Source organism: Fistularia commersonii, chromosome 9, assembly GCF_037954325.1.
Source record: "Fistularia commersonii isolate RoL2024-O1a breed Wild chromosome 9, RoL_Fcom_v1.0, whole genome shotgun sequence".
Taxonomy (NCBI): Eukaryota; Metazoa; Chordata; class Actinopteri; order Syngnathiformes; family Fistulariidae; genus Fistularia; species Fistularia commersonii.
Window position 1 is genome coordinate 3471862 of NC_141292.1, and position 20818 is coordinate 3492679.

The window sequence follows — 20818 nt, forward strand, 5'->3', positions numbered from 1 at the left end:
ACACCAGAGGCGATTTCGCAAAGGTTCATGTTAAACGTAGCTGCGAGAGATAACGCACCGGGAAAAAAAATGCCACTCTAACAATGTCTGTTATGAATTCAGATGCCACATCCGTTGAGATACATTCATGATGGTTTTGTAACAATACACCAATTAACACAAATATGTAGTAATTATTTTTTTCTTTAGAGCAACAAAATTGTCCTGTCATTGTCCCAAAATACAACAAAAAAAACAATCAAGCACAGAATAACACATACAAATAGAAAATCAATTTGTACTTCAGTAATTGCCTGACTTTTATATTCTAATACAGGACATACCAGATTTTCGTACATTTATTTGGGGGGGGGGAGAAATGTATGATAATTGTTTTTTTTTTTGTTTTTTTTTTTGTTATTAGACTTCCCAACAACCAAGGGGAGACAATAAATAAAGCATAAGAAACTTTTTGAAAACAATCTTCTCATCAACTAGATGTAGTAAAGCAAACATCCATGGCTGTACCATGTCTGTCACACAGGGGTCATCGTACAAACTTTTGGTAAACTGGAGTGATAAGCGAAACAAAGTGAATACTAAGCCCTGGGTGAAGATGATAAATTATTTTTTTTGCTTCTACACTTATAAAGGAAAAAAATATGCGGGATAAATGTTTTTTTTTTAGTTTTTGTTTCTTGGACTGTATAAATCCGAGTTCGGTCCCCTGATGGCTGAAAGGAGTAGAACAATCCAGTAGGCAGCAAGAGTGGACGGCAGGCAAGCGGACTCGGTTAGCAGGCAACTATCAAACAACGTCGGCGTGACAGTCGTTTTAACTAACAAATTGACTTCACCGATAAAAAAAATGTGACCCAGTGGGAGGACTACCTCGTCGAGGACTGTCAGAAATTCATGACAGCCAACTTTGGTTGTCGTGAGAGCCGCACCATGGCATCTCAGTCAAGGTAGGCAGACGCAGCTAGCTGCTAGCATCTGGGCGCTAGCTCTGTGCCTAATGTTAATTAGCTGTTCACTTCACTTTTGAGTGAAGCTTTAGTTTCCAGATTCTGCAGAAATGCCACAGTAGGGGGTTCTGGTGTATTTTTGTATCGGTCATTGTAAATCTGACAGACTTTTCGGGCATTAGTTTGACAAACTATTCGAGGAGGAGGTGGAATCAGCTGGAAAGAGCGTACTAGACGTAATGTTTTACCAGCTGGTCAACAGGGCAGCTTTGTTGATAGCGTTGTTTTTACGTGAATGACGCATTGTTTTCAAGCAAACACCACTTCCGCTCTGATTTTACGCATATATTCCTCTCAAAACTCAAACGTCACATTGTATTTTTAGATACATTTGCAGAATTCCATTTTGCTATTTGTCTACACTGCCTTATGTCGCCTCAACTTTCTTGTGGCACTCGGTCATATTGCAGGTCATTATTTAGCAGGCGTGTTACTGAGAATAATAATGTGAAGTTACCAGTTTGAACACTTTTTTCCCAAGCCTAATTTAAAATAAATAAGACTAGAAGAGTTAGTTGTTTATGTTAAATTGTCATACTCCATGTGGTTAAGCCTCTCCCTTTCCAGCTGATAATCCCATGGGCTTTAAAACTTAAATGTCAACAATAAACATGTACTGTGCATTAAAATATGTTTTTGTATGAGAATGATTAAAAAAATACTGTCATTAGTCTATCAAAACAGCAAAGATATTAAATTATATTAATTTTGTGATAAGCAATTTACTGTTATCAGTAGAAATGTGAAACACTGATCTAAGAATCATTACATCTTTTTATTTGACTGTCCATGTCATTGAGCAAAATAAAATGATTCAAAAGCATTTTTCCCGCGGATTTGAATGAATGGACTCCATTTCCATTATTGAAGTTTAACTCATGCTTTACTTTTTAACTGAGTATCATTGCACATTGTGAAACTAAACATTTATTACTTCATCAAGTAAATTGATGTTTGAAGCAAAAAGAGACAGAAGATTTGTTTCTTCAGGGAAAACAAAGGCTTTACCATTGTGTTTTGCAACGGAAAAATGACTAAAAAAAGGAATACATTGCCATGGAAAATACATTTTTAAATTGATACATATAGAAGATACAGCAAATTAATATTATATGACTTTTAGTTGGTTTTCATCTTCGTAGCATGAGCTGACTATATCATTACACCCTGGTGTCAGTATATAGCATTTCAGGGTATTTGAAAATAGCAACCTATCTGTTTCATCACACCATTAAAAAACTATGCAGCACAGCCTGTGTGTAAATCAGTACATTGGGCATGTTTTTTTAACACTACTGTCCATATGCTATTGAAATATTAACCTAACATTTTTAAATGTTGTCACTTGTCAAAAACCAGCAATTGAGGAAGTTCTAATCACTTGGAGTGTTGCATTTTTTTTCGACATAGAAGAGTGAATTAATAAAAATCTACAAAGAATGAAAGATTTTCAATTTTGGAAAACGAATAACAATTTTGATGTTCCTCTTGTGCAAATTCCATTTTGAGAAATTTATGTTGCACTGTCCAGCAGCTTTCTGTCTTTGACAGTGTCTTCGAAACTCCTCCCCATCAAGTAGTTTGGTCTGGTTTTATGATTGCATGGTTTTGGTCCTTGCAATTAGGAAGTTGGTGAGTTTCTGGTCTTATCGTGCTACTGCAGAAAGACTGTCGTCGATCTTCTCTTCTTCCATCAACAAAAGTTAGTGTGGACTAGTGACAATCACATGAGAGAGGTAAAGCTCTCCTTCTGTTTGGCAAATGAAATGCTGGACTCATCAGAAGCACCCTGGTTGCAGTTTGCAAAGAATTCAGATATGTTGGTATGCTGCTGAGTTTGTGCCGGTTTTTGTCTTTGTCGCAACAAAGTCAGAATGGTATCCTATGTTTGTCCTTGAGGAGAAAACATTGTAAAAGGGTAGGTTTTTGCAAGAGCCAGATAGACAGTTTTCAGACTTGGGCTGATGTTGATTTTTCGAGAGAAGTAATCACTGATTGCAGATTGGACAGCTAAATACAGGCAGCAAGATAAATTCTCACCATCTAAGAAGTCAAAAGTTAAGCAGTTTAGTTGCAAAAATGTCTTGTTTGCCAACCCTGGCAAGTCTGCACAAAAGTTGAATAATTTCACACATTTTGCAGCACTAAACTGCATTTAATAGAAATTAATTTTGGGCCCTCCTCTAATACTGTATCCAGATTACATTTCAGTATGTAGCCATGACAGTGATGCATGTGTCTCATGACATTGCACCATGACTCAATCTAGAGTGGCCAGTGACTAAATTTGTGCTCAATTATTATTAATTGAATGAATTATTTTGTAATGAATTATTACAAAAATTATAGTAATGTGAAGCTTGGCCAATTGTACAATCAAAGGAGCAGAAATGTCCATACCATTTTCATTGAAATTCTGCAACAGCAATGGTTTTACCTAGATGCCCCATCTACAACTCATTCCTCTGAAATAATAGAATATCATTGTTTGGTACATCCTCTTGACACTTTTGTTTATTCTTTATTGGCCAAAGAATGTCGCAATTACATTCACCTTTACTTTACTTTGTTAATAATAGCCCTTCTTTGGGGAGCAAGAATATAATAAAGCTGAAGCAGCTAATCTGTTTTATAGAATCCAGAGCTGCAATAGTTTTCCTCTTGTTAATGAATCACTTACTATTCTATTAATAATCAAAATTTACAAGTCATATTTTGAGAATCAATTCAAAATTGCCAATGTCATCAACTGAAATTTGATAATAGATTTTTGAACATTGTGGGATTTGGACTAATCATGTAATTGACTTAAATCAATGAATATATTCATAGGCTGCATATCTTGTACACATAGGTCCACTCTAAGATTTCTCACACCATTCCAGACATGAATATAATGTGCTCAGTTCCAGCGATCAAGACAAGTCTTGTCATTATCCTCTTCCCAAAACTAGCTATTTCAATCTGTCGGACCTGTGGTGATCCCCTCAGGCTACCTGACATTCAGCTCCCTTGGAGTCTCAGCTAAACCCTCTTCATCATCATTATCAGCATTTACTTAATTCATTTATTTTTGTTTTGAATGCAAAAAGAAACAATGTTTGCCTTTTTAAGAAAAAAAAAAAGACTGGCCATTTTAGTAGGACATGTTGTTTTACTCTGGAAAACATCCTCAAAAGGGACTCAGTACTACAGCTTCACAAGAATGGCTCTCTGACAGTTCTACTTCTTATCACCCCGCCTTAAACTTGGGTACCATTCACATCCTGATTAGAAACAGATGTAACAGGGTGTTTCCATCTTATTTTAAAAGATTTTATAACCTGTTTTTTCTTCTCCAAGCCAGCATGATACCCCAGACAGTCTACTTGGCTTTGCTAAATGCAACATCCTTAGCTGGCAGAACTTTAAGACTAATTTGTAAAGGTCACAGTTACCGTTCGTCTGTTTTTAATGGAAACGTGACAAATAGGACAATTGATTAAAAAAGTGAAAGTAGCAGGATATCAGAAAAACAACATGAATGATTAGTAAAACTTTACACAGTCAGTTTTAAATTACTGTAATTCTTTTTGTTTGCTTGAGCAGTCATTCTTTTTTCAGTCTTCAATGTTTTTCTTTTTTCTTTTTTTGGTCCGTCAATTATGCAAAGCGACTCAACCCTTCAAGATGTAACTCTTGCTTCTCTACCAATCTAGTTTGACTAGTTTTGTGGCAATCAAAATGTTCACTGAGCCAAACTGTGTTGTTGACTGTCTTCTAATTTTTCATTTCATATTCAAGCAGTTTTTTTCTTGCCTTGTCATATTTGATTGTTGAACTTATCTATTTAGAGATTAAAATAGCATCTAATGAAAATAACATGCAGGCGTACTCACTGATCTACTCAGATTGCTTATTGTTGAACCCTCAGTGAAACCTTCACATGCATGTTGAAATCAGTTGATCAATAATAAGATTTGATTGCATGTACATGAAGTGTGATTTCATATCTCGGGCTTTTTAATTTTAGAACATCATATAATGTGCTTTTTTTTGTTTTGGACATGTGCCCAACTACTTCAGATGGCATCCATGCTCCATTAATGAGCAGGTACTCATCTGTTTGGCATCGTACCAGATATTTGGTGCTCTTGCTGTTGCCATGGAAGCTGCCCATTGGGGTTGCGATATTCGAGGAGCCTCCATACTGTATTTTTGGGGAAATAACAAACAAATCTTCCAAATAAACTCAGATTTTTTTTCTATTTTCAATTTTTATTTTTTTAACACACGTTTTAAACAAATAACTGGGTCTTATCCAATTGCACCTATGGTTTTTCCACAAACCGTAGTCAGTTGCTTATCTCATAATTCCATATTGCCATTGCAACGTTTTAGTAAGTCATCAAAATCCTTCATGTCATCTTTGGGGACCTCGCTGAACAGATGTTAATGTTGTAGTGAATCCTCATGGCATCTTGGTCCAATTACACCTGTCTGTACAAATGATAGGCACTGTATGTTCTCCCTTAGGACATTGCTGCTATGTGATAATTAGCTGTCTCTAGATTTTACGACGTTCGTATCCAACACAGATTTCACAACAAATATGCTACAAAATGATGAAATAATAGGCAGCCTTTGTTATAATCCGCCTCATTCTTGGTTTTATGTCAAGGTTTCCATTTTCATGTTGCTCCTATACTGCATTGAATTCTGGTATGTTCATCTGTAACTGTTTTGTAACAAAAATATTGTAAATTCATTGTTCTTTGTCCTACAGTGTGTATGATGAAGAAAGGAATCGTCTTCGTATCCAAGCATGGGAACAAAGGAACCAAGAAACATGTCAACCCGAAGAACTCAATCGTGAGAATGTGCCTCTTTTTGGGGAACCATACAAAGTAAGGAACCACAAAGTGAAATATAAATGATCAAGTGAGAATTTTATTATTACATTAGCTGTTATTATTTAGATTTAGAAATGTATGAATTCAAATCCACAACACATTTTCACAGAACTCTGTTGCAGCTTTGAACCATCACAACCTATGAAAACTATTTGAATTTAATTGCAATAAAATGTGCAAAAAACAAGAAATAATATTCCAGGACGAAAGCTTTCACCTATGCTTAACATTCCAGTTTTTGCGGCACTCACACAACTTCAGAGTGGCCAAGTGATGGCATTTTATATGGTTGTTTTATTTGAAAATTGGTCACAATTTATCTGACTAGTTTGTGAGAAAGACACAATACCCCTTTTTTTTTCTTACTGTACTTAATTAATAGACTTACCACTCCAAAGTATATAATCTTCTATGCTCGATAAGGATTTAATGAACAATATTGGGAAAATATTTTTAACCTGGAATCAATCACAGATGTCTCCCTAGGCTTAATATTTTACACGTTTCTTATGCCCAATGTAAAGTTATATTTATTTTTCAAAGTACATTAAGAAATATATATGTATCTTCACATAGCTCCTCAGTTTTTTTAGTCTTTATCCTTTTGAAAACATGCATTTCAACAGTTTTCACAATATGTCGCACAGATTAACTGTAGCAGTTAAGAAAAGTACAATTTTCAAAATATTTATCTTACTAAATGCTTGCCTTTCCGCCTTTCAGACAAACAAAGGGGACGAGCTCTCTAACAGAATCCAGAGGATGCTCGGCAGTTATGAAGATGTGAATAATCAAAAAGCCTCTGCCCCCCAGCCTTTACCGCCATCCACTTACACAAAACCCGATCAGGGTCACCCATACATAGACAAGTCAGTCAAGCCACCATTCCATGATAAGATCCCTCACTTGTCCGCCCAAAGCCAAACAGTCCCCACCGGTTACTCCTCTCAGGCCATGCGGGCGTCCACTATTGCCTCTTCCCCAAACACCCAGGGAGATTCATCTACGTTGCCAAAGGCTTACTTGAAACACAGTCAACTCAGCCAGTCACCACAAGTACAGAAGAAGGGTGACACCTCTTCAAATCTCAAGGAGCAAGGAAGCCTTCCTCAGGAAATATCTGTTCAGTCTCCTGATACTAAATCAACACCATGCCTACATTCCAGTGACCATGATAACACTGAGTCCAAAGACACCTTTAACTGGAAAGAGTCAACAGACTACCACAGTTCCACAGCCATGGACGATTCCTCATTGAACTTTAAGCAGTCCTCCAAAGATGCATCCCTGTCTCAAACCACCAAGGGTAATGTACAACACTCGCAGACCTTTCCTCCGCTCCCGTCATCCAAGCAGCCCAGCCTAGTCATCATGGCTCAGAAACCAACAGCATACGTGCGGCCAATGGACGGTCAGGACCAAGTGGTCAGCGAGTCACCCGAGTTAAAGCCTTCACCAGAGCCATATGTTCCTCTACAGGAGTTAATGATCAACAAAACAGACAACAGCAAAACAAAGATTTCACCTGAGTTTCTAGAGGTGAGTGGATTTTAATTTTGGATCGGTGGTGTGATTCATTGTTTGATTTGTGTTTCAATATTAATTGTGAAATTGCGCCGAATGAGATTCGACAAATGCAAGGAATAAAATCAGTCTTTCGAGGCAGTCGTCTAACTCTTAAGTCCCCAACCCTCGGTCCCCGGGTCGGCACTGGTTGGCGGATCATTTGGTATCGGTCCGCAAAGAAAATATTTCTTGGTACAAATCATAGTTTTTCCATTAGACCCTCCGGATCTAATTTTGAAAAACGACCGTTTCCGCCTTTGCCTTGCTGCCGCACTTAATAATATGATTGGCTAATATAAAGTGTAATCATTGTATTCAGTTTAAATACAGTGAATAGACAGAAGTTTTAATTCTTTTTATATTGTTATATTTATCATTGTTAGATTTCTTAAAAATAATAAGGTATCAAAAATTAAGGATCTGATGTTTGAATATGGTGACAGGACAAGGGGGGGTTGCTTCTCAACTCAGTGGTCTAGGTTTGTGTTGTGTTGTACTAAGCACTAAGAGGATTGTGTCTGCTGATCTAGGATGTTCTCTGAAACCTCCACATAGTTTTGATATTTCTGCTTGGCTGTTCAGGCGTTTCTAAAGGTCTTGGACTTTCTTTGTTGTAGAGATTCTGGCTGAACTCCAGTTCAACTCCATTCATCTGCTCTGTCACACACAAACACACAACCCCTTGCACCTGCAGCCCCCCCCCCCCCCCCCCCCCCCCCCCCCCCCCCCACTCTCCTGCTGCAACACAGCTGAATAGTTCACTTTTTTAACAGCTTTTTACTGCCTCACCAAATTAGTGCAGGATAGTGTTGCAGTGACATCTGCATCATCTACAAAAAAGATTTTGGGTTCAGCACTGTCTGCCTGTCAGCAGGACCATGCAAAGTGCATTAAATTTTGATGAATAGCCATTTATGTATTTAATTGCACAACAGAGCCGGGTGTTCTTCAATACATTTTCAGGAAACATTGATTTTTTTTTTTAAGAGGACAAATTGAGGGTAGTAACTTCACATCCTTAAAAAAATATTCCCTGACATATGGTATATAACGTGCTCTCCTTGAATCTCCATCGTAAGTTGCCATAGTTATGGGAGTGGTGTTGTGGGGGCATCGGCCCCTGTTGGGGTGTCCGGAGGCTGAGTGGTCCTAGCTGATGGTCTGGACTGAGAATACTTGACAAGCACCTGGATGATAAATAACAGGATGTCCATTAGTCAGTCCTGGGAGTGAAGATTGTCAGCAAGGTTTTGGTGGTCAGGCCTCGACCCATGACGTTTGGTCAAACTGGGACCACTGTGGTGCTAAGCTACATTTTTTTTTAGTACATTTATGTTCTAACTTTCACCTGTTGTCACGAACTTGGGTTCATGACCAAAAAAAGCAAGGTTGTAAAGAGTTTGCTCTGCAGGGTGGCAGGGCTTAAGCCTCAAACAGGGTGAGGAGCACAGACATCAGGCGGCAGCTCAAAGAAAAGGTCCTGCCTATCTGCATAGAAAGTAGTCCATTTATGTGGATGTCACACTTATCAATGATAATCAAGCATGTATGTTACACATTGTTGGTGTTACACGCTGAAATGTTAAGTGACTCATAGAAAATTGAAGTTCCACAATATAAATTTACAATAAGATGTTGCTCTTGAAATGTAACAACTATCATTTACTCCATTAAGATGTACTATTTAAAGTAAAGGACCTCTGTGCTGTTGAAGTTAAATGTTGAACACCAAGTAGTGTGAGAGTGTCCTCATGTTGTGTCTCTGAGTAGGCACAGACTCCGTGGCTGTGTTCAGTATGTGTTTTACATGTTTGTTTGACTTCTGCAGGCTCTGATAACTTCACCTCTTGGCTCAGTAGGACAATAAATGAGCTTTGTCACTGACTTACATAACAGCTCTATGGACCCAATCTTTTAGACCATATCTCGAATAGTCTATTCTGAAATACTGAAAAGGGGGCCTTAAAACAAACTGGAATTCAGCCCTTTCACTCAATCCCACACGGTATCTGCTGTTTGCTCATGCTGCTGCCAGATACTAGATATTACGTCACTCCACTTTCTTGAGGTGCAGACAGTGATGCTTGATTATTGATAGATGTCTCTACTAATGGGTAAAACCTGACTAGGAATCTGTCCAAACAAGAATCCATTTATTTTTTTTATATTTTTATCGTTCAAAGTTAGGTATTGGTGATTTAAAAAAAAAAAAAAAGAATTAAAATACAAAATAGTGCATCAATTAAAATGATTTTGTATCACAACTTGGGGTGTCTAATCATTGGTGCATATGGAGGTAGGATAACTGTACATGCCATAACTTTTTGTATGATATTGTTTACTAAAGGAATTCCACTTCAAATGTCATTTTTATTTAAAAAAAAAAATGCGCTCCAATGTCCTTGGTGTCCTAGAAATATGTAATTGTTTCTTCACTCCTTACAGACAAGTGAAACTCTTTGCGTGGAGGACATTTTGAGGGTAAGTTAAGTTGATTTTGTTGTGTACTATTATTTATTTACAGTGCAGTAATATACAATTGTTCAGCTATTTATGGATGACATTAAATATTTTCAAACATCGTGTCTTATTGATAGTCCAAATAGATATCAGTGGTGAAATCCACATCGCAACTTTAAGAGGACACTTTATATTTAGGATTATTCCTGTTTCCCCTTCTCAAGATTGTATTTTAGGAATGTCTGGTAAACATTTCCTATTAAAAAACAATTTCTTAAAACAAGTGCCATAATTCCAAAGTCTACTGTGAGGAGAGTATCCAGATTGCTGCAGAAGTAGCTTGATCATCTTATGAGCAAAATATTTGATTCTTTGTGCATCAGAGGTCAAATGGTAGAAAGCGGATAAATACATCTGAGAGACACTTAAAGGATACTAGACTTAATATGTTTTGGACATTCCAACTTTTGATCAATTGGTTGGAACTGAGGCAAGGAGACTAAAAGAGTTATTTTTGCGTGAGACTTAGAAGACGGAGCGAAATAGGGAAAAAAAAAAATTCAACATTCCTTGGCGGTATCAGATCCACAGTGTTCTGAGCCAAGGACACCCAGCCTTCAATTGGCCGCAAGCTCCACATCCATGATTCATTGGAAGCTCTTGCACTGAGCGAGCTGCTGGGATCTGCAGCAGCTGCAGCTTGATCACTCTTCATCTTAATGCTCAGGTCTGGAGAGGAAGGTCATTGCAGCACCAGGCGGTCCTTATTACAGATGGGAAAAAAAGAAATCGGATTAATTATTTGCCCTAATGTATAGACATTCTCCCATCAGAAAAAAGAAAATCTAGTTTTGTTGCTTTCACCTCTACATTTAAGTTTTCAATGTTAAGATTTAAATTATTTGGGCCCTACAGCTATAAGAATGTCTGTCTGTAAAACTCAACATTTTTCCTCATGCACAGAAAAATATTCAGCCATCTTTTACTTTGATATTTCCTGCTATTCTTAAATCTAGTGGTATTCATTTGCATTTTTGCTTGAATTTTAATATGGTAACAGAGTACAGACTGCCAGTGATAGTTCTATAGTTACTTATCAGATGTTTGTATGTCAGGCCATAATTAAATGTTCTATAATCTATTTAACTACTAGTACACCCTCTGTCTCTTCTCTTTGTGTGTGTGTGTGTGCGCGCGCGTGTGCGTTGTGTGCGTGTGTGTGTGCGCAGGCGCGCGCGTGTGCGCGCATACAAAACTTTCTGTGTATTTTTGATCTGTCACTTGGCACAAAAGTCATTCTTTGTCTTCTTTAGAAAGGTAACCAGTCATTTTGTTGATTAGCAAAGCTCAGGATGACACAATTTACCAAAAGTGATTTGATTTATGGTCACAGAACTATTTACTGAGCTCTAAAAAGAGATTTGTGGCTTTTGTGTCCTAAAGATGAGCGCATGTTTCCTTCCTTTACTCATCCATCTCTGCCAACTTGGTTTTTGGTATATTTTTATCCTTTACAGAAGTGTTGTCTTAAGTAGTAAAGTAATATTGGTACAGTGTTCTGTGCGGTCCCCCTTACATGTATTGTATTTTAAATGTATCTGGTCCTCCTACAGGAGAAACAGATAAATTGTCAGTGTTCCAGTTATGATTTTTTGATATATATGACTTTTTTTTTTTTTTTCTTTTGGTTCACTTGGTTCACTGACTTCTGTCAAATGTTTCTTTTTAGGAAATGACCCACTCATGGCCTCCTCTCCTGACAGCGCTACACATATCCAGCACAGAAAAAAACCCTGCTCTAACCAAGGTAATATTATAAAAAATAAATTCAGTAATTGGAATGTCCTTGCTCAATCTTTTCTGTAAGAATTGTCCAAAAAGTGTTTTTTCTAAAAAATCCTCTTGCACCTATTTCTAGTCAAAAGCTAAACTGTCGGACAGAATACTCTAATTATTTAGTAACAGACTGATTATCCAAAGCCAAACGTCGCAGGTTGTGTTTATCGGTACTTATTTGGGTAAAGAAAAATTCCTTTCATTAAATAAGTGTAAATGTTTACAAATTGTGGAAAAGTGACTCAGATTTAAAAATTGTTGATACTCTTTCTTCACAGGAAGAAAGAGTGCATGTATCTTCATGTCCTGGACAAAGTGAGTAAAGACGGAGTTATCCAAAACAGTTAAAATACTATGCCAGGATAAATCTTTTAAAATGTTTTAGACAAAAAAGGCACTTATGTTTCCATTTACATTTGCCGGTTGGTAGTTTTTCTTCTTTCCTTTATCACTCAGTGTACACATTTAATTTTGCCTTTCTTGCTATTCATTGAATTACTGGCCTTGTAATTGGAAATCCAGTCAGTTCTCCCAGATTTATGAAGCTCCAGACTGCAGCACAAGCTGGTTCAAAAAAGGTTGCAGTGTTTTATCTTTCCAAGTGAAAAGTCTTAACCGAAACATACTGTATTAAAGGCCTCTAATAAAACTACACTTTTTGGAATCTTTTTTCTGATTAACTCTCACCAGATGTTTTCAATGGAAAAATGAAATCATGAAGCAAAGAGAATTGGTTTTTGGCTTCTACCGTCTCGAATGGGCCAGTTATAATAGATGGACAGGCAGTGGGTTAAAAAGAGGGGTTTTCAGATACAGAATAGTGATTTTTTTTTTTTTTTGTTTTGCTTCTTTCGTTTGATGTATTTCAATTGTGTCATTCCAGAAACCTATGACAACTCCTCGACCAATCAGTCCCATCCGAACCAACAAAGCACATCTTTGTGAGTCACTTTTGTGTGTGTGTGTATGTGTGTAGGTGTGTGTGTGTGTGTGGTCAGATGCTCCACCCGTGTATAAGTTGCATTCAAACCAGTTAGCCATACCCTAGTTTGGATTGTTAAAAAGGAACAATGTGTAATCTAAAAAACTTAATTGATGGATGCAAGATAGATGTAGTTGAGTCAGATTTTATTCATATATATACACATACTTATTCTTGGATGCTTTGTGATTCACACTTGAAAGACTGCAATTCACAAATTTAAGTTCAAAAATATATCTTTTCTTCCGTATCAGTCATTGGTTGAGCAGTTATTTTTGGCCAAGCATGTTCTGTCCAAAAAATTCTCTCACCAGAAATGTTCTCAGTAAATTTAGTACTAATGCTTTCAAACCAATACTATCTGGCTGCAAATACTAAAGCTGATTAAATCTTGAGAAATGGTTTCAAGTGTAGGGGACTCCTCATTGCTTGGCTTTGGGCAGGTTTTCAGATATTCACTCTTGTTTAAATAACATTGTTGTTGAATAATCCGTTGTTTGTCTCTTGTGTCAGGGAATCCACATTGAGTCATCATTGCAGGGCAATCATTTGTAAAAAAAAAAAGGGTTTACCTGTTCTTCAGTTTTCGAAATAGATTTTGAGAAAAATGGTTTTAACTAAAAAATCTATAAGGCGTTTTTCATCTTGCTCTTGTTACAGTTCAGCCGAAGCAGCACATTCCAGCGGGGTTGAGTCTGCAAGTACCAGTGACTCTGAAAGTAGCTCGAGATCAGAGTCGGACAGTGAAAGTGCCACTGAGAAGCTCTCGCAACCCCCAGCGAGTAGCTCGAAAACTGAGGTAATCTGTCTTTTGTTTTTCGTGTGCACGTTGAATAGAGTTCACAATCCATTTTGTTTGGTCTTCCGCGTGTGACACATAATTTCTATCTCTAGCCCGATGCACCGGCAGTGGCACATGGTGATTGGCAGTTGGGGAACTGGATCAGGCCAAGCCAACAGAACTCAAGCAATGAAAGTCAAGGTGGTGTGAACATTTCCGACAGTCCTGCTCACAAACAGCTACAGCCCCATCGAAGACTCAAGCAATCCAGCGTAGAGGTGATCGACGCCATCGGAAACTCAAAACCTCACCTTTTTTCTCATCAAAAAGAATTCAACAGGAACTCTCCCACAGTCCAAAAAGGTGTTGAAAGCGCTCATGAAAACAATTTTGAGCAAAGTGGCCAAAAATCACCCTCTGTTGCTCACAGCAGCTGCACCACAACAAGGAACCTTACAGGCAGCACACACTACACCAAACCGGGGAAAAAACTCTGCTCAGATCACACTGAAGCAGCTCTTTGCGGCAGGCCTGCAGAAGCTGTAGCCACTCGAGAAAAAGACCCTTGTTTCACAGATAGGCCAAAGGTCAAAATGAAAAGTGGATGCCACAAGAAAAGCAAGGCCAGCAACAAAACGAAAAACAACAGTGAGAGGACTTTGAAACACACCTCATTTGACAAACTGAAGGCCGAATCAGATCTCGGGAATGAAATCCCCAATACTGCCCCTTGTCCATCCTGTGGTGTGAGATGTCCTAACCCCTGCTCCTGCCTCAGCCGAAGTCCTGCCCAGCCTGACCAGCTGTTTCCTATGTTACCTGTCAAAAGTAGTTGTAGTAAATCTAAGACAGAAGGCATCTACCAGAAGGGAACCAAGATGCCTCTTGAAACACACGAGCACTCCCAGAAGACCAGGCATACGGGCAGGGGTTCTCAGGGCCCGAATAGGCCTCTGACTTCCCTGCTGGTGAAGATTGATCTACGTCTGCTCTCAAGGGTCCCCCAGGCTTCAGCCATTCACAATGCCAGTTGTCTCAATGCAGAGACACTGACATCGGTAACTGAGCAAAAAGAAATGACCATTAGCACCTCTGTGAAACACAAGCAACCCAAAGCAAGCAAAAAATCTGTTCCTAAAAATGTGAGACATATGAAAGTTTTCACAGTAACTGCATGTTCATATGGAAAAAGTTAATGATTTTATTTTAAAATCTTGTGACTTCTAGGTTGACGGGGATGACAAAACACTTCCCAGGAAGAAACGGAAACTGGAGAAAAAGAATAAATCATCAGCCAGTGATTCTGTCAAAGTGGAGTAGGTCACCGCAGTCACAAGCCTCCTAATGTGTTTTATGTTTATCAAGAATAACTTAATGGAAAATTACAAGATTCTTCCAGGCTTTTATCAGAGTGAATCAGAGTGAGAGAGACAGAAATCCAACTGGCCGAGATTGAATGAAATGATGAAATGTTTTTTTTTTGTTTTTTTTTTGGTTTTTTTCAATTTCAAATAAGTCTAGATTTGCCTCTCTTTGTCTTAGTTTTTCTGCCACACCTTGCGACAAAGAGGCGGAGTTTGCCGGTGTGCAAACCAGTTGTACCTGTGGCTCATTTGGCCTAATGATCTCTGTCAATCTTTCCCCAACAGATGTTCAAGAAAACAACCAGATAACCAGAAGCAAAAGAAGATGAAAAAAAATGATGCACATTTGCAGAAACCTCCTGCAGTCAGACATACTAATGAAGACTCAAAGTTCCCTAAAAGGTTTTCTGGTGAGGCTCTGAAAGAGGATGTTAAGAGTAAAGACCCTTTAAAACAAAGGAAGACAAATGGGAAAGAGAGACAGCGCACCGCTACCAAAAAGGTAACACCTACATTATTAGCGCCTGCCATTTATATATGTTAGTTGAATTTTTTTAAGCTGATGCTGATACGAGACTTTATTGGTTAATGTCAATGCTATCGGGGAAATGATAAATTCTGTGTTGCATTCCAAATAAAAACCTGTTTTGTTCACAGACTGCCAGTGGAGCTGTGACCCACAGGCCCCTGCTCAAATTTGAGGACAAGTAAGATTCCGCTCTTGAATGTATGGATTGATGTAATTTTTTTTAACCCCCCTCCTATCTCAATCAAAATGTGATGGTTGCATTTTGCTCTGAGCCGAAGTCTTCCAGTCTTCTCATATCGGACAGAGGTGTCCAATATGAGGTGTACACTGTGGTAGTGTATTGAAAGCTATGAAATGTGATGCTCTTTGGTGCCATCTAATGGGTGCATGTTCAAAAGCTACAAGAGGCAAAATGCTTTTCATGAATTGAACAACAGAATTCAGAACTAAACTAGTCAGTTTTACATATTTTGCTTGCATTTCTTCACACAAATGTAACTGGCACAATATTTCTTTTTTTACCCGTGTATAAGATTAACCTCTGTTCAGATGAGCCACTGCATCGTCAGTATTTTCTCCTTCACATTAAACTGAATTGTAGTCAAATTAAATGGACTGTGTAAATTCTTATTGTTTTAATCTGTAGGTCATGTTGCTAATGGCCCACTATGTAAAAGTGTGGAAAAATACATTTGTGCCAATGTGATTTTTAGCAACCAGTAGTTGTGAGAAATTTAAAAAAAGGGTGGTCCAGGCTAGTAACTAAATGAATAAATGGATTTAACTACCTTTCAGGATTTGTTGAAGCCAGTTTAGTTTGAGGGGTGAAACATTCAATGTTATTAATTGTTATTTTTATACTGCATCCTTTCTCCCACTATATCTTTCACCTGCAGGCAATTTCCCGTGAAACATTACATAAAAGAAGCCAAAAGATTAAAGCACAAGGCTGATGCAGAGGTAAGTGTCCATTTGTGAATTTATGGTATTACTGCAGATAATTTTGGAATACAATTTAAGCACAACCTCTTTGTTGGTCTATTTTTTTTAGTCGGACAAGTTTCTTAAAGCTTTTTACTACCTGGATGCAGCCATGTATTTTGTTGAGAGTGGCATCGCCATGGAAAAAGATCCACAGATTTCAATGTCTTCCTATACAATGTTTTCAGAGACAGTAGAACTTCTCAAGTAAGCACAAAACTACATTACATTGGAATATTTCTAAAAAAAATGTTTGTAACCCTTGCATACATGTACACACATGCATGTCTTAAATAATAACGGTTCCATTGACATGAATGTGTTTTACCACAACCATTTTCATTCTCATAGGTTTGTACTTAAACTTAAAAACTCAGCTGACGCCTCTACTCCACCTTCAGAAAAGGACTTTTTGGCTATATGGTAAGATTTTTTTTAATCTAACATCACTGAAAAGGGTTTATTTTTTGTGTATCTCAATATCACAGTGTTGAGTGTCATCACTAAAGAGAGAGGAGAAGGTAATAATTAAACAAAAGTGTATTAGAAGTAGCTCCAGGCTGTTTATTTTTCCTACTTGTCATTTCAGTTTCATTCTTTTTTTTCTACAATCTTATTGGTAGGGGACTACCTTAGGACAAAAATGTAATTAGTCTTTTGGAACGAGCAAGAACATGTTTACTTCTGTTTCGCATCATGATGATGGTAAATCATTACTACTCATGTAATATTTTACCTTTCCTCTAGTCTTAAATGCCAGTCTCTCCTGCAAATGGCCATGTTTCAGCACAAACAAAAAACAGCAGTCAAGTATTCAAAGATCCTCACAGAATATTTCAGTGTAAGTGCTAAGGTTTCATCCCTCGATATATAATTATTATTTGTATTATCACATTAACATTAAAGAATAAATTCTCAAGTTTCGGATCTCTTTTCAGAACTCTGCTCAGGCATCACAGGATCCCTCTGGTCTAGCATTAAAGTATGTCATCTTAAGTATGTCGCGTCTCGAAATGAATGGTAAAACTGTATTCAGCTCTGATGTTGTACATGTCCTTGTCACTCTCTTAACTTTCATATTAGAGGCACCCCATCCCCCGGGCCCAGCGTACCATCTCCGGCGGGGACGTCCATCAGCTCCAAACACAATGGCATGTTGGTCACAGGACCTGCTGGACACACCGTGGCAATCCCCCAGGCCATTGAACAAGTGGCTTTCACCTACATTAACATCACTACCTTGTTCCTGAGTGCTCATGACTTATGGGAGCAGGCAGAAATGTTTGCACACAGCGGCAGTGGTAAGAATCTTCTCCTTTCGGCTTTTCCCTTCAGGGGTCGCCACAGCCAATCAGTTTTCTCCTCTAACCCTATTCTCTGTATCCTGGCAGTGGTAAGAATAGATGTAAATATGACAGTGGTTAATTCAAAATAATGTGTAACCAGCTCACCTGTCTGACAATGGGCTCAAGACTCAATATCATGTCTGGTTGTCTGGCTAAAGATCCAAGACTCATTGTTGACAAGTAACATGCTGTACAATGTCTTTTTGCAACCATGGTTACAATTATCCTTGTCACCGGTGTAAAAATTTTACTTTAAAGGATACCTACCTTAAATTTTACATCCAAGTGGTTATGCAACCAGAGTTTTAAAGTTTTCCATATCTAGTAAGCAAATGTAAATGTACTTTTAATGGTAAATAAGTAAATACACGTGTTAATAATCCCGTTAATCTGGAGTTGTACTGTAAACTGAAGTTAACCGCCATCTTTTAAATCTCAATAGCAATATGTATTCGGTTTTTTTTTTTTTCAATTGTTTCAGGTATATTGACAGAGCTAGACACTGTCATGGGTCCGCTAAGTCTCACCTCAAGTGTCAGCTCGATGGTTCGCTACACAAGACAAGGAGTCCTCTGGCTCAGACTGGACTGTCCCAAGGTAAAGTGACCAAGAGTCCACTGCTGCCGCTGGAATGTACGCAAGCTAACGTAATCCACCCTCGGGTGGGTTGGACACGGACGCCTCTCTCGAGATGCGTGTCCGAATTGCACATGGACTTAAAATGTATCTTGTCCAAAGGTAGACACATATCATCTCATGTGTGCTTTCACCTCAAAGTGTGGAATTACTACCAGAAACCCGGTTCAAATGTTGCACTTGTGATTTTTAACTTGCCTTTATGTCTGTCTATCAGGTGACTTAATGAAATCATCCTCAGATCAGGGACCTTAACTTTACCCGTCACTGAGGTGGAACCACATCAGGTGTCACAAAGTGCCATCTGCTCTGACCACGAGCTCACATGGCCTTATGAAGAGGTTGTGGAGGTACATGCACTGACACAGATCCCGTTTATTGTTATTATTAGCCATTTTTCTTAATATTGCTACATTTATGGCTGCTATCATCTGAGTTTTGATTGAGCCACAATAACACCTGCAAAGCTATTGAAAATAATTTCCAGGACACTAAAAGCAATGACCGCTGAAGTTTTGTTTTTTTTTTTTTTTTTCCCACTTCTATCTGAAAAGAAGTGGTTCATTTTAACCATTTAGACTCTGCCATTTATTAAAAAAAATAATGGGTGAGGTAAAATCACAAGGCATCTTAAGTCATCAAAGAAAATCCCTTGTTGTATTTTCAGTTCACGTAGCTTGAAATTTTTGTTTACTAAACCCAGACATCATGTTTGAAAAATACTTCATGTGCAATAAGTATGTTAGTGAGTGCAGGCGAGAAAATGTACCATACTGTCCTAGGAAGACAAAAATAGGTTCTGTATGTTAGTCAGTAGGTGTTCTTCAAGATACTGATCCGGACAGATGGAACTTCTGGTCTGGACAGTGATATTTTGAAATGAAGTCAGTGTGGATGGGGTGGAAGTGATGCCATGATGCATGGCTGTTTCTTCTTACCTTCCTGCTCCCGTCTCTGTTGATTTCTTGATATTTGTCAGGTGAGCGAGAGCTGACAGACCGGTGCCTCTGACGCCACAGTATTCTGGTGATCTGGCCGAGGGCTGTAGCTCAGGACAGTTAGTCAGCTTGTCAGCTGATCTTTCTCTGGCTGTAGATCTGTTGCTTATACTGTTTGTCAGACCAAAGCAGACTAGAGTTTTATTCATACAATCCTTTTACAAAATTTGCACTTACCTTTTAAAAGAACAATTACATACTGTAAGTGACCAAGAAACACACCTGAACTACAGAGGTTGATTTGTAGAGCCTGACCAATATTGAATTTGTGGCGCTGACACCGGTATTCAGAAGTTTGGCAGCAAAAAAAAAATCCAGTATTGGAAAAAAAAACTGATTTTTGAGCCACATTCAATTATCTACATCGAAGATGCCAGTTTAACTTTTAGAGAGGAAGGACAGATGCGACATTTCAAAGAAAATAGCAATTTGGCTGATGAAAATGTCATGTTGAAAAGATGTTGTTTTGTCTACCCAGCAACTTAAGCAACTTCAGTGTCCAGTGACTAACCTGATAAAATGATAAGCGTTATCTTCCGATATTGGAGTCTCAACATTCAGTCAATTATAAACATCTTTACAACATTGGTGTCCAGCTTGAATGAATGAATGAAGATTCGTTGAACTCCTTTTTTAAGATGAAATATTGATCTCAAAAGTTCTCATAACAGTTGGCATATATACTGTACCTATAACAATATCTGTGGAAGGCCAGTATCCACCAATGAAATCGGCAATTACATTTTCATCAGTCTTTCTTTTGGCGGTGTTGCGCATATTTTACATCTTAGTTTGTGTCATGGGAATACAAGTGATTTAATCAGTTTGAAACTACAGAAGTGTTCTCTTTGTTTTTGCACCAATGGGCTGCTCAACTGGAACTGATTCCCACAGTCCTGAACCTGTGGCAATAGTGTATGGCGGCTGTAGAACACTTATGAAAGAATACACCTAATTTCTATTTACTTTCAGTGTGCTTTTGGGCAAAGCGTCATCTAGCACTTGCAGAACGTTGTTAGTCTTCACTCTTGTTTATTGTAACTTTTATTCCCTAGCAATACAGCATGAATCATGTCTGCTTGTAGTTATCACAGGGTTGTGTTGATACACGATGGGTTACAAAGTAATCAGTATGAAATAAAGATGCTGGAAAAAAAAAACATTAGTTTAGACTGGTGAATCAAAATAGTGCATTTCTTTGAGTGCCATTGTGTTTTGAAAATTTGCTTGTGCTTAATCAGTTTGTGTGTGCAATTTCATGATAAAAGGGCTATACAAGGATCACAAAGTGCTCCGACCTTTATTTTCTCACAAAGTGATATTTTTTTAAGTAAGGAGTGTGTACACAGGTGCCATGGCATGTGGGATTCTTTTTATGTACAGCAGGCTGCTATAGAAATGATCATTCAAGATTTTCCCGACGGATGTCTGCACTGTACA

General features: G+C 38.1%; 1 protein-coding gene across 2 annotated transcripts; it reads left to right on the top strand.

Annotated features, from left to right (window-relative positions):
- The first annotated feature begins 714 nt into the window (after positions 1-714).
- On the top strand, positions 715-20538 carry aff1 (AF4/FMR2 family, member 1). Of its 2 annotated transcripts, XM_086151957.1 has the most exons (19): positions 718-947; positions 5773-5893; positions 6623-7438; positions 9911-9946; positions 11655-11732; positions 12040-12076; positions 12645-12702; positions 13404-13542; positions 13638-14666; positions 14752-14840; positions 15174-15390; positions 15546-15595; positions 16314-16377; positions 16469-16605; positions 16750-16821; positions 17146-17239; positions 17337-17380; positions 17482-17699; positions 18226-20538. In XM_086151957.1, the coding sequence occupies exons 1-19, from the start codon at positions 895-897 to the stop codon at positions 18348-18350; spliced, it is 3477 nt and encodes a 1158-aa protein (XP_086008083.1). In that variant the 5' UTR covers positions 718-894; the 3' UTR covers positions 18351-20538. The 2 variants fall into 2 exon arrangements, with proteins under 2 accessions (XP_086008082.1, XP_086008083.1); XM_086151956.1 differs by lacking the exon at positions 18226-20538 and having other exon boundaries at positions 715-947; positions 17482-18183.
- Positions 20539-20818: the final 280 nt, after the last annotated feature.

Coding starts and splice junctions, on each gene's coding strand:
- aff1 (XM_086151956.1), top strand. CDS start 895: ATGACAGCCAACTTTGGTTGTCGTGAGAGCCGCACCATGGCATCTCAG. Junction 5,894..6,622: donor TTTTTGGGGAACCATACAAA/GTAAGGAACCAC, acceptor TCCGCCTTTCAG/ACAAACAAAGGGGACGAGCT. Junction 17,240..17,336: donor TCCTCACAGAATATTTCAGT/GTAAGTGCTAAG, acceptor ATCTCTTTTCAG/AACTCTGCTCAGGCATCACA.